This window comes from Cajanus cajan, chromosome 5, assembly GCF_000230855.2.
Source record: "Cajanus cajan strain Asha chromosome 5, NIPB_CcT2T_4, whole genome shotgun sequence".
Classification (NCBI taxonomy): Eukaryota; Viridiplantae; Streptophyta; class Magnoliopsida; order Fabales; family Fabaceae; genus Cajanus; species Cajanus cajan.
Genome location: NC_138521.1, coordinates 66,169,502 through 66,184,230, shown reverse-complemented (window position 1 = coordinate 66,184,230; position 14,729 = coordinate 66,169,502). Strand labels below are relative to the sequence as shown.

General features: G+C 30.2%; 1 protein-coding gene across 4 annotated transcripts; it reads left to right on the top strand.

The window, feature by feature from the left end:
- The first annotated feature begins 2,472 nt into the window (after window positions 1-2,472).
- Window positions 2,473-9,028, top strand: LOC109808674 (glycosyltransferase BC10). 4 transcript variants are annotated; one of them, XM_020371769.3, is made up of 12 exons: window positions 2,473-2,689; window positions 3,337-3,849; window positions 4,744-4,842; window positions 5,136-5,236; window positions 5,651-5,722; window positions 5,837-5,927; window positions 6,383-6,463; window positions 6,840-6,878; window positions 7,671-7,730; window positions 7,811-7,933; window positions 8,339-8,377; window positions 8,466-9,028. In XM_020371769.3, exons 2-12 carry the CDS (start codon window positions 3,466-3,468, stop codon window positions 8,592-8,594), a joined length of 1,218 nt encoding a protein of 405 aa, XP_020227358.1. In that variant the 5' UTR covers window positions 2,473-2,689; window positions 3,337-3,465; the 3' UTR covers window positions 8,595-9,028. The 4 variants fall into 4 exon arrangements, with proteins under 4 accessions (XP_020227358.1, XP_082931828.1, XP_029129339.1 ...); XM_029273506.2 differs by lacking the exon at window positions 2,473-2,689 and adding an exon at window positions 2,697-2,807; XM_020371770.3 differs by lacking the exon at window positions 2,473-2,689 and adding an exon at window positions 2,941-3,177.
- The last annotated feature ends 5,701 nt before the right edge of the window (window positions 9,029-14,729 follow it).

Sequence of the window (14,729 nt, the reverse complement as noted above, 5' to 3'; positions counted from 1 at the left end):
TTAGAAAAAACATTGATGGACGGAAGAGTCATGCCTGAAGCCAGAAGGAGTCAAAGGAGGACTTTTGGTTTTATAAAAATAAAAATGATTTTTAACTTTTATAATTTTATATTACACATGTTTTTAGCGTACGAATAAAGTCCTAAAATAATTTATTTAACTACTATAATCACAATTTTTCAGGGGCCATCGTTAGAATTTATCTAAGGCTAGAATTAAAAGAAAGTTTGCAAATACGTTTTTTTTACACCAAATTTGCAAATAAGTTAATAATATTTTTATGCAATGTATGCTTCCATAATGAAGCATTTCTTTTCGTAATTTATATGAAATAAATGCACCTCTATTTTTTTTAATGCATCTATTGGGTTTAAATCATAATTTAACTACTAAATCATTGGCTGAACAAATAGTTTTTATATTGATTAATTTATATTAAATGATTAAATATTAAATCTCTGAAGAATGAACAAATATTTTTCTAATTTAATTATGGTGGACCAGTTGATTATTAACAAATTTGACTTTGTTGAAAATAAAATACCCGAAGCTGCGGGTGGTCGTTGTTCCGGAAAGTTTACGTCGGAACAGGCAAACGTGACACCATAATTAGTATGTTTAAAAGTGTTTAAAAATTATTACTATGTTATATTTATTTTTATCTATAACTTTATTTATTTTATTTTTAATTATATGTTGGTGAAAAAATTAGAATATAATATAGAAATATAATTATTTTTTTGAAAAATAAACATTAGAATAGAAGTCTTTTTTTAAATATTGTTGTAGATTATTATTATTATAAATTGAAAAAAAAATATACAAACAAAATAATTTGACATCCTTCTTATAATAAGTGTCTCTTAAGTTGTGTTACATAATTAAAAATATAGAAATTAAAGAATAAATAGACCTGTTATTTAGTACATTTATATAAAACAATACTTTTTTTTATATAATTTTTTTTATAGAAACAGTGTAACTTAACTCAGTATATTTATTTAACAATGGACTACAATAGTTAAATAATAAATCGATGACTAAAACACATTATATTTAAATATAATAAACATTTTTAATTAAACATTAGTATATTTATTTTCTAAATTAATAATTAAAGATGCTTATTAACTTTAATGAAACAAATATTTTTGATACACCAAAGTAAAAAAGAAACATTCGCTATTAAAAATGTTTAATTTATATGTGTTGTAAAAAAGTGCTATTGTCAAATTTTTTTATTTTATTTTTTTATATAGGCATGTGATAGAAATTTCACCTTCACATTATATTAATATATACGATGGTATGACAATAAAAATCGATGCATTTCATGTCTTTATTAAAGATAAAATAAAATAAAAATTAAGTAATAAATATAAAAGTTAATTTAATTTTAAGGTCTTGATTTTGAGAAAAATATTATTTTAAAATTTTTTTAAAATAAAAGAGTATAATGGTCAACAAAATATGGTGACTAAGGTGGTTACTAAAAGAAATATCCCCTTTATATATTAGTATAGATATATATATATATATATATATATATATATATATATATTTTTAGTAATATGAATAAATTAAAGTATGAAAAATATTTATTATGCTTTTTATTTTAGAAATTTTAAGTATTTTCTATGGCAGCGAAATTCTCAATCTAAAAATTTATTGTAACTTTGTGTATTTCAAGAAAAAGTGAGTTTGAAATATATTTTTTTTGGATAAAAATAGAAAAGATTATAAAGATGATCATAACGAAGATTGAACCTAGATTCTTATACTTCTAAGTATCTCAATCCCTTTTCACTTAACCATCAAGGTTAGTTTAATAGTTAAGTTTATAATATTTTTAGACTTAAATATATTATAATCTTTATAAAATCAAAGATTTGATTTTAACTTGTATAATTTTTTTCACATAAAATATTTTTTTTATATATTTTATTATCATCCTCTCAAAATATGAAATAATTAATTTTGTTTTTAATTTTTATTTTAATATAGATAAATAATATTTTTTAAGCAATTTAAATATTTTTTAGAAATGTATTTTTAGAAGAGTTTCTTTAAAAATGTTATAACACTAATAAGTGATAAGTATATTTACTCGATCTTTTATTCAATATATAAGTAATTAATAAGTGTTATAAAATAATAAGAATTTTTAATTTTAGAAATATGAAAAATAAACGATCTTTTTTTTTTATTTATAAAAAACCGAAATGAAAGTTCATTCATTTTATCCAAATTAAAAACATATTTAAGATTTGCTTTTTAATGAATGAATTAAAGTGAAGTAATAACTTAAAATGACACTTGATAAAATTGCATTAAATAAGAGAAGCGATTAAAATAGAGGAGTTAAAAATGATTAAACGTTTGTTTTATGGTCATAAATGAAATTATGAAAAGTAAATTGAATAAAAAAAAAAAGAGAATATTTAAAGAAAGAAAAACCAAGGAATGGTAATTTGGATGAGCGAAAGGCAAAGCAATGTTGTGTTTCTTAATTCTTCGCACAGAAACTCTATTTTCCCCTTTCTTTTTAAATTAAATTATTCTTTTCCTTTCAGAATTCACACTCTTATCTTATGATTCTTCTTCCCTTTGCCCTATATTAGATCCTTCTCTTCCAATCATTACATTTCATTTACCTTAATCCTCTTTCCTCGCTTCACCATTATTTCCGGTACACACTCTCTCTCTCTTGATTTGAAATTATCGTTAGGGGTTTAAGGATGAAGATAATACACACCAGGGAACACTTTTATTATTTTCTTTTTCTTTTTCTTTCTCGTGTCAATTAGGTGAGATTATTCAGTGTCTTGCAAGTTATTTTCAATATTCACTCTCTGTTACCAAACAGGGGTTTGGATATCTCTTTGATTTTGACCGCTTGGTTGTTAGGTTCCACCGATATTTGAATTTTAAGCTTAACTTTTGATATATTTTTTTTAAATATTTTCGTTAAGATTAAGGTTGTTTTAGTTGTTGGGATACTCCGAATAGATTGGTCCCTACTCCTGCCGTCTTGTTAAACCTTTTCAAGATACTCTCTTTTATCAATAATTAATTGCTCCAGTTTTCGCGTGTTTCGTTCTTCGTATTCTTGTTTTCCGGAACATTTGTCCTTGTTATTTAACGTTGCCAAATAATTTAGTATAATTAAAAGAAAGGGTAGGTGGATGATGTCTTGCCGTCTATCTTTCTTTTGATTATATCTTGAGGGTTGTTATTCATTTGCTTGGTGTATAGTTGAGTGGATAAAAAGGGTGACTTCAAGACTTGTTTATTGTTTTGCTTATACACTTTGTTTTTGTTGTTGCTTGTTTTCAGATTTTTCTGCATCAATCCATTCGAGTTCATCCTAGGGTGTCCGCCCTTGAGTTTTTGTGGATTTGAGTGAGGGTGTATGTGGAGGAATAAGAGGTTTACTAGAGGGGGAACTGTGATGCATTTGCATAGATGAAGGCAGAAAAGGTTTGGCGTTTAGGCATGGGTGATGTGCACATACTGCCTGGCTCTCGCCACCGTGCTCCCATGAGGAAGCCGATGTGGATTATTGTCTTGGTGTTATTTGTATGTGTTTTTCTATTATGTGCTTATATCTTCCCTCCTCAAAGCAGTTCGGCCTGTTACCTATTCTCTTCAAGAGGGTGCAAGGGTTTTGTTGATTGGCTTCCTCCGGCTCCCGCAAGAGAATACACCGATGAGGAGATTGCATCGCGTGTTGTGATTAAGGATATTTTGAACACTCGGCCAATTGTTTCAAAAAAATCAAAAATTGCTTTCATGTTTTTGTCACCTGGCTCTCTGCCATTTGAAAAATTGTGGGACAAGTTTTTCCAGGTATAAGGGTTTTTTACTTGTCTAATTTGATGTGTTCTAGCTATTGTTTCTCAACTCTCACTTTGGGAAATTGTTAGTTTTCCTCTTTGAAATATGTTTATCACACATAATTTATCACAAAGAAGATAGCCAGTTTGATAGTTAGTTGACATCCTGCATTTTTCTTATTGGTAAGAAAAATGGCTTGTTGCATGCTCATATGACATTAAGAATTTGTCTATGATTGGAACTCCTCTATTTTTCTTTGATGATTCTTTTATTAGAAGTGACTGTTAAAAGAAACATTGTATTGTTGGATCTTGGGAGACTCTGAGAATTCCATTACTTCAGTCATAAAACTGAATCGGAGTTGTTAGCAAAAAGAGCTGCTTAATTGCTCCCTTATCTGGCACTGGTGCTTTGCACGAAAATTGTTGGTGGTCTCTCTTGCTTTTGGGGAATGATGGAGTGAAGTAAACTGTGGATTGATTTAAATAACTAAATGGTCTGTGATTTTGATTCAGTATTTTACAACTTTGCATTTGAAAGCAATGGTTAACAGGATAGATATTGCTAGTTCTTCCAACATGACGTGTTCCCTTTCTGCTGTTGAATAAAAGTTTTCTTGGACACAGTTGTGACACGAAGATAATTAATTCTTTTCCACTGCCTTGGGCACTTACCTCTAACTAAAAGTGCTATTACTTAAATGTTTCATGCTTGACTCTTGAAATTTCTGTTGGTATAGATATACAACATGATGCAAGACATGTTTTACTAATAAACTCCTCATAAATGTGTTGTAATGAACATACATCCTTAGTTTGTTTCTGTAATTTCATTGGTTGGTACGAGATTTCCTTTTCTTTTGAATTGTCATCTTGTGGTGTGCATTTGACTAGACCTTTTTGACAGGGTCATGAAGGGAGGTTCTCTGTTTATGTGCATGCATCCAAGACAAAACCAGTTCATGTGAGCCGTTATTTTGTCAATCGGGATATACGCAGTGACCCGGTACATATTTTCTTGTTATTGTTCAGTTTACCATCTTTTGTAAATTGTACTGTCTGAAATGTTAAAATATTTGTTCTCTTAAGCAAATCATACTTTACTAGTTAGCTTTTTGTTTTAAGAAAAAGTGCCTTTTTAATTAAAAGATGTGTTTAAAACATTGTAATAATCATGATTTTTTTGAACAAGCAAAAACATTAAAAAAGCTTTTTAGTGTTTTATCTCAGAAGCTAGAAAATTATAATAGTCTGTGGTTTTTTAGTAAGCAGTTCTTCTAATCAGAAGTCTTGTTGCAGGTGATTTGGGGGAAAATTTCTATGGTTGATGCAGAGAGACGGCTATTGGCAAATGCCCTTCAAGATCCTGACAACCAGCAATTTGTTCTACTGTCTGATAGGTAAATTTGTAATGAGATTGCTTTTAATTCTGTTCTTACTGATTAATTAGTTTGAGTTGAAAATGTTTTTAGTCTCTATAAATGTGACTTCATTTGATTTTGGTCTTTAATTTTTTTTCATTAGTTTTAATTAGTCCTTCTAAATTTTAAATCTTTTGAACATTGTCTGTGTCAGTCTGTCACTACTTAGTGATGATTTGACATGTATAATCATGTCACGATTGTGACTTGATTCATGCAATGTTTTCCCTAATTAGTTTTGAACATTTTAAATTTAAACTGGACTAAAATTAAAAATTTCTTTTAGGGGGACCAAAACCACATTAAATCACATATATAGGGATTAAAAATATATTTTACTCTCAGCTTTATAGGTTTTTATCAAATTCTGATTTGTTTATATTTGTTTTGCAGCTGTGTGCCTCTGTATCATTTTAACTATATTTACGACTATCTGATGTATACAAATATCAGCTTTGTAGACTGGTATGACAAGCAGTATTACATCTCTCTCTCTGGTTTTTATTGAGATCATAGCTGTTGTCTATGCTATCTATTTGACATCCGTTACTGATGTAAACTTTTCCCTTTTCTTATTAGCTTTAAGGATCCCGGTCCTCACGGTAATGGAAGGTATTCAGATCGCATGCTACCTGAAGTTGAGGTGAAGGACTTTAGAAAGGGTGCTCAGGTATATTCTTGCCAAAGTCATGTTGGAGCTTGGAATTCAACATTTTAAATTGAAATCTTGTTTATTAATATACAAAGAATTTGAAATTTGAACAAAGTATTTAAGCTACTGTATTTTACAATTGCCCCTTGCACAAGATACCAACTGGATAATTTGAAGTTGCCACTGTTTTATAAACTTGTATGATTTATGTCACTAGTTTATACTTAACACATGGCAGAATTTTGTCTTTTGTCATAAAAACTTGGTAATTGTCAATAACAAGAATAATCTTGCGTGAAATTCCTTCTATATCTATTGGTCATCCAATCAGCATCCTACAGTGATTCATTATTGTCAGATACCTATTCTTTTAAGCATTTGTTGTCTCATAGTCTGAGTCTTTGGCAACAAAGAAAACACACACATAACCCATTTATATATGTCTCTGCCTCATTGTTCAACTTATTCTGCAGTGGTTTTCTATGAAGCGGCAGCATGCAATTATAGTCATGGCTGATAGCCTGTATTATTCAAAATTCCGGTCTTACTGCCAGGTGAGTTGTTTTTAAATATCATTACCATTAATATTTAAAGCAGTTTTGTTTAATAGTTTAATCACTTTTCCATAAGTGTTGGTTGTATTTAACCATATTCAGCTCTTCTTAAGTCATCATCAAGCCAATTAAGTTTAGTATTTCATGAGGTTCAAGATTTTCAGTTTCTTATTGTGTATCTTGCTTATCCTTTACTCATTATATTTAAGCAATAACTGGACGTTTCATTTTGTTACTTGTACTTTTATTTTCTATTTAATAATTTTTCTTCAACATATGTTTGTGGAAAACTTTATGTAAGACATTATAGAAAAGTATTGCCTTTGTACAATCCTCTTTTTTCTCTTTAAATAAGGAAAACATTAATTCACTGTAGATTGCATGGCGACTGGTGTGTATACCCCTGCACATACAGGTATGAGATGCCACAGAAAAATAGAATGGGTATATGGAATGCCTAAGAGTGTTAGCACCTTCTATATTGTTTCTTTTATCTTTTTTGCTAGTGTTGCTCATGTTGTTAAGGTGATCGTATCATATATGTTCTAATAATTTAGAATTTTAAATCCCATATATGTACTGCTGGACAAACTGGACAAGATTCACCTTATTGACCCAGGGAACGTAGATATTATATGCAATATCAAGTCATCTTGTGTGCCAGTTTGTGGCTTACTTGATTAATATGCTATTTGGTCTAAAGGAGAGGGTAGGGGGAGGATTTATTGACAGGAGGGAGAGGGACACTTACTTTGGTTCACAAGGAGAGGGAAGGAGAAATAAACAAATTTACTACTATATTCTTAGAATGATCAAATAAGTTATTAAGGATAATTTAGTTCAGTTAGTGTAAAACTGTAAAAGTTTTCTTTCAAATTCCCCTGATTCTGAGGGGTAGCCAAAATTAATTGAGGAGAGGGATTTTATCTTCCTCTTCTCCCATGTCTTCCTTTCCAAAATTTTTGAATCAAACAAAATTCGTCCCCTTTCTTCCATTTTCCTCCAACCAAACACTATATGAGGTGATTGGACCATCTAGTTCCTTGTGATAATTTAGATTTAAATACCCAATATAGTCTGCTGTCCAAACTAGAAAATAAACATCTTATTGTGCTATCAATATAGAGTTGATGCGCAAATTAGCTATATGTGGTGATTTCATGGAACTATGAATTCTCTATTGATGTGAAATTTCTTATTGTCCCAGCCTGGTTTGGAGGGGCGGAATTGCATTGCTGATGAACATTACTTGCCGACCTTTCTACAGGTGAGATTTGTGTTGTTATACTGTTCTTTAGTTTTAACATTTTTCTGTTTTCAGCTAATTAGCTCATGTTTCTGGTTTAGATGGTTGATCCTGGTGGAATTGCAAACTGGTCAGTAACTCATGTTGACTGGTCTGAGAGAAAATGGCACCCAAAATCATATAGGGCTCGGGATGTTACTTTTGAGCTTTTGAAGAATATCACGGTATAGTACACTGCTAAAACCCTAACTTATACATCAATTCTTGTTCATTATTTTCAGCAAGCAACTATGTGAGGAGAGGGAGATAGCATTGTTTAGGGTAACCTCTGCCATCATCATCACATCCCAGACTTTATGTGTTTGGATATTCTAATAATAAAACTATATGCCAGTGTTTAGATAGATATTTTATGATGAAATTGAAGTTTCTATTCCATTGTTTAGATGATGAGTATAATGGTATGGAGATTACTTAATAAAAAGTTTCTTTTCCACAGTAGTAGTGTTGTTTATAAGTGTGCTGCAACTGTGCTACAGTGCTCTAGTCTCTTTCAGCTTAGCCTTGTCTTTTTTTTTCTTTTCTTTTAGTTTAGTACATGGATATTAACGACAATTGTTATATTTCAGTCCATTGATGTAAGCGTGCACGTAACCAGTGATGAGAAGGTATGGATATATATGAGCGCATTTCTGATCTGTCTGGTCTATTGAGAAATAATTAACCAGCCTGACGAATTATCTTGTGTTTCCACAGAGAGAGGTGCAAAGCTGGCCTTGTTTATGGAATGGCATTCAGAAGCCATGTTACCTATTTGCTAGGAAATTCACTCCTGAAACACTGCAAAATTTGTTGCTTCTATTTTCCAATTACTCAGCATCTTAGTGAGCTATTTTGATCGATTCTTTGGTCGGATTTCGGCCCCCTTGGTTTCTCATATGACATGAGAGTTGTAAATTGCAGCATTGTTGAGGCTTGATCGCCTGCCAGCCACAGATATTGAGTGAAGGTGAAGGAAGTGGCCTAACATGGACACAAGAGGAGGCTAACCATTTAGGGTTAACTTCCTTGGGGATGGATGGATGACTTATTTTTTTTCCTTCCATTTTACATGATCATAGATTTTGGGGGAATCATATCAACTCATTATGGTTGTTCATCTTTGTAAAACTTACATCAATTGAGTCCAAGTGTCCATTCAGAAATTCCATTGGTCCATTCTTATGCGTTCCTCAGCATTGAGCCATTTATAGATTGTGAATTGAAATTTACCTTGAGCAAGTGTAATTTTAAATAATCTTGCACTCATATTTAGTTGATAGTGTTTTTTCTTCTGAATCAGCCGGCAAGCAAAACAGACGATCATATTTTCTGACGAGGTTAGAAAAAATTGAACAATGTATGATTTTTAGTGATAGTTTATAATGGAAGGAATTATATGCTTTTAAGAAGTGATTCCTAACAATTTTTAGGATTTCTGTGACCTACAACTGGGCCACTCTTAATTAAACAATTCTTTAGGAGTTCATGTTTTATTCGTAATCTATAGGCCCAGTTCTTGTTTAGATCAACTGAAATCAGTCTAAAAACTCTCCTAGAAGGCCATTTCCATGGCCAACAAAGTTACCCAACCATTCTCAATTCCATCGTATGACACCACCATAGCTTGTAATTTAGTTTTTTTTTTAATAATAATTTATTTGTTTGCATTTCTTTTAATACTCCGCAATCAATTAGGATTTTTACTTTATACATGATTTTAAAAATAATTATTGTCAAAGCTAGCAATTTTATAATACTATAAGTATGTTGAAATTAATTTCTTATCATAAAACACTTAAATACATAGAGAAATAGATAAATGAGAGGTGTTAAATCAAAGAGTTTTTGGTACAATTATTCTTTTGTATCAATATATAATGAAGTGAGTTTTTTTACCATGATATTACCATAAGTATTTATCAGTTTCGTCAAAAATTAGTATTTATGGAGATCTTATCTATATTATAATTATCTCTCATAGTGTTATTTTTCATATCAAATCTACGATTAAAATTTGAGATTTTAAGACTTAAAGCATCGATATTAAAAAAGAATACTAAAACTTTTAAATTTATGAGAATAGACCATTGCAGCTTGAAAATGGATCTCAAAAAATTGTCTACTAACCAAACTGGATAGTTGGATTGAGCAAGCTCATGTCTTTCAAGTTTGAAGCTCGAAGGGATGTGAACTGTCCGATTAAGGATGAGTGAGTCTTTTATCTTTCAGTTTAATAACATTCGATAAATAGACCTGACCTTAGTCCTGTCACACACTGTAGACTTTTACGATGTTTCTTGAATTCTTAATAGACTTCAATAGTTTGTTTGGGTTTCAGTTAAAAAAAAAGGCAAAAGTAGGTACACTCTAATGTGGTGTTTGGCAAAAAAAAAAAAAAAAAAAAGAGAGTAAGAAATAGAGTGGAGAAATTTTTTTTTAAAAATAGAAATATGTGAGTGAAAATAGATAAAAAAATAGTGAAAGTTCGATTGAAAAGAAATAAGAAAGATGAAAAATAATATTATAAATGTTTAGTAAGATAAAAAAAAAATAAGTGAGAATAAAATATATGAAAAAATGAAGAAATAAATAAATAAAGAATAGAGTAAATTTTTTTTTTAAAATTTAAAATATTTTTTATTTTGATCATTTAAATACAAAATTATATTATTAAGTAAATAATAGTTTGAAATAAAATAAATAGCTAATTTAAAATAAATAAATAATTTTAAAGTAATATTTTAATTTAAAAAATAATTAAAATAATAAATTCAAATAAAATAAATAAATAAACATTTAAAATAAATAAGTAGAATTTTAAGTGTTTATTCGGACGAAAGTTTACATTTTTAAAAACATATTTAAATAAAAGTTTTACTTATTTAGAATAGAATTATGTTTATTTGAACAAAAGTTTACGTTATTTAGAATAGAATTATGTTTAATCACTAGGGTTAGCCTAGTGGTTGAGTGGGGAAGGATCAGGTAATTAGAAGATAGGAAAGATTTTTAAATATTATCGTAATGAGAATTGAATATAGGTCTCCATATTTCTAACTACTTCAATCCCTCCTTATCCAACTACTAGACTAACCTTAGTGGTTAAAAGTTTATATTTTTGAAAAAGTATTCAAATAAAAGTTTTACTTATTTGAATAAATATTTTTTTACATGAATAATGATTTTTATTTCAATGTAAATATGTTTTATTTGAATATAAAAAGATTTTAAGTGTATATTGCTCATTTTTGTGCTAATTTACACACCTTTTTATTTTTTTTGTTGACAAATTTCATTATCAAACAATTATAATTATTTTTTCGCTCTTATTTCTTTGCTATCTTCTCTATTTCTAAGATGTTTGTCACGTAATAAATACGATATAAATTTTTCTTTCATATTTATCAATTTAGTTGGTTGGGAGTGCATGTTATCAACAAAACAAACACACAAAACTACCTGATTTATAGTAATGTAAAATGTCAACTTAGTTATATAATTGGACAAAAAAGAAAGGCAAGAAAACTTTTTAGCATTGTGTATTACGCCATTCCAAATTATGTTTATTCATCATTGCTCTTTAGCATTGCATACATAATACACTTTAAACAAGGGTTTGTTTTTTTTTTTTTTTTTTTTTTTTTTTTTTTTTAACTTATTTGGAGTTCACATAAGAACTAACTACTAATGTGGGATCAATATTATGAGACTCTTTTGAAAAATATCATATTTTTGAAATAGTCAATGTTGAGTATTGTTAATTAATCTAGTGACACTTATGTTAACAAGTCAATATAGTATTGTTGACTGATCGTAAAATAACGTGTCATGCAATAAGCTCCACTAACAACAATAAGCTTCCGTAACAACACACACCAACCTTTTGACCCAAGAATGGCAATGCAAGTAAAAAAGGACCCTCTTCATTTCTTTTCCTTTTTATCTTTTCATTTCTTAAACTTTCTTAAAAAAATTAATTAAATCAAATTGATACATATTTTAGGATGAATTATATTTATACTACTTTTGTAATAGAAGAAATGGAGAGAAAAAAAAATAGAAAAGATCCTAACTCCAAACATTTTGAGTTTTGTGTCGTAGTTCATTTGAATTAGTAGCAAGACTCTACCTTGTGCAATAAACAGTGCCTCTCTTCCTACGTGTGCATTGTCGCTTGGGACCGCTGCATCACATTTAAAAAATAATATAATCTTTAAATTTAGAATAAATTTATTTTTGTCTTTTAAATTTAAAATTGTTATTTTTAATCTTTATAATTTTAAAAAATTATTTTAGTACATCAACTCATTAATAAATATATGAAATTAACAAATTGAAACAATTATACAATATTAATTAGATTTAATATAATTTTTTTACTAATAAAAATATCATTAAGTAGATTTTATAAGACAGTATGTATGTCTCACAAGGCTTGTTATACAATAAGTAAAAAAAAAAAGTGTCATCAAAGCCTGTTGTATGACACATCATGTTACAATCGACTCTAGTAACATTATATCGACGTTACTTCTCTTGCTTTTTAGTCATTTTAATGAAAATAAAAGAAAAAACTCATGTAATATAAATGTCACTGAGATGAGTTATAATTAATGACACTTGACATTGATTACACTAAAGATGTAATATGTTTTGAACCAACTCCATATTAATAATTAGTTTTCATGAAAACTACAAATGGGTCAAAAAAAAAAACCCTTCAATCAAGATAGAGAGGATAGAACATAGAAGCATTTTTCAAAGCCACATATGAGTAAAGGAAATATGAGTCAGGATGACGCCAATCATAATCACTTTGAAGCATATGTCGGCAAGTCATCCTGACTCAAATATACTCTCTCTACCTTCATGCAAGAAGACTCTTGCTACATTCATGCAAGACTCTTGAGAGCAAACTACATTCAGCTTTTCTCCAACACTCACATTTCACTTGTGTAATCTTGAGCCTCATCGAGTCCAATTTATAAGCATATATAGAAGGTAGATCAAAGTCAAAGGATGACATTAGTAATAGCTAGGCACATGTTAACATTAAAGTTAAATATGAAAAAATTGTTGCAAGTTGGAAACTACAAAACATAGCCCCACATAAGCATTCTTATAGTTGGGAATTGTAATATTCATTTTTCTAAAGGGGGTATTTTTGTAATTTCTATTAATGGCATTTTCGCTAATTTTATTAAAGTTTGAGGGGTAAATGAGTAACTTGGAACGGGTTGTTCCAAAATTGGAACGGGCCGTTCCAAGCAATAAAAAGACACTAAATTTTAAGTTAAACGGGTCCAGAACGGGCCGTTCCAACTGGGAGAACGGGCCGTTCTGACTTTGGAACGGACCATTCTGGAGGGAGAACGGGCCGTTCCGGAAGGAGAACGGGCCATTCTGGATGAGTCTCGGAACGGGCCGTTCTGATTTTGGAACGAGCCGTTCTGCTTTTTGGGAACGGGCCGTTCTGATTTTGGAACGGGACGTTCCAGTTTAAAAATTTGCGTACATTGGAAAGATTCGGAACGGGCCGTTCCGAATTCAATACGGGCCGTTCCGGGTGACTCTGGTTGCCTATAAATAGGAGGCAGGGGAGGTGAAAAAAAAATATAACTGGAGAGAAGAGAATCCTAGAGAGAGAAAGAGGAGAGAGAGAGAAAGAAAAAGAGGGGAGGAGAAAAGAAAAGAGGAGAGAGAAAGAGGAATCCAGTAGAGGAGGTTCTGCCAGGGGAGAGAAAAGAGGAGGGAGAGGTGGTGGTTCTGCCCGAGTTTCAATTCAGGTTTATCCAAGTAAGGGTAGTGCTTATAAAATTAATCTAGTGCGTATGAGTATGATAGGAATAATATAATTTTAATATGCTATTTTATGTAGAGATTTTCATTTCACATAATATAATTTGGATCAATTGATGGTTGTTTTGGATATTTAATTATTTATATTATTATTATATTGACAACTTGGTATGATTATGGTTATGTTTAATTATGGAATATGCTATGTGTATGTGGTTTGGAAAAGTAAATAGGACTTAAAGGAGTAAGGTTATGGTATGGATTAGATCTCTTGGTGAGATCAGGATATAATCTTTGAAAAAATATGGAATTTGGGAATCCCATGGTGAGGATTCCGATGTGGAACTTTTCCAAAGGTTATATAATAAACCACTTCAAATGTTAGGTGGATTCTGAAGTACTCCTCTAAGTATTCTATTTGCTACCGGTATGGGTCTAGGCCGAGTCATACCGATGGATGAGGTGGCCCCACCAGGGTTACGTGACGACATAATCCAACTGTATATTTTCCATGAGAGGTTAGGCGTGGGACATGGGTTGCTGACATGTTTCACCGTATCAACACTTGGTTTGGATGGTGTTGAGGCCAACATTTGGTTTGGATGTGTTGGTTACATCATGGATTATACAGTGGTGTGACTTTGTTTTGGATATGGAATATGTATACATATGGTATGGATTGTATACATTGGTTATGGATTATTTTATTATCATAAATTATGTATACATTGGCATGGACGTGTATACATTATATTTTGGGTTGGTCTATATTTAGCTTGAAAATGACTTGTTGGTCTGGATAAATACTGTGGATAAATATTTGTTTAATGATATTTTATTATGATGTACTATGATTGGTTTTATATGTGCTAACCCTTATATTTCCATGATGTGGACTGTGATGATCTCACTATGTGGGGGAGCAGATCAGGTATGAGGCTTTGGGATAGCAATGAGTCTTTTGGATAACTGCTTTGAGAAGTGGCTAGGTTTAGAGCTTGACCAGCACCTAGGGTGTCTTATTTTGATGTTTTCATGACATTGTAATTATATTATCTTTTTGGATTACTGTATAACTTTACTGAGGATGATGACTCTGCTATAGAAGATTATATTATATATTTTGGAAACAATTTATATATTATTGTATATTTACACTCTAGCGTAGCTGGCTTTTGC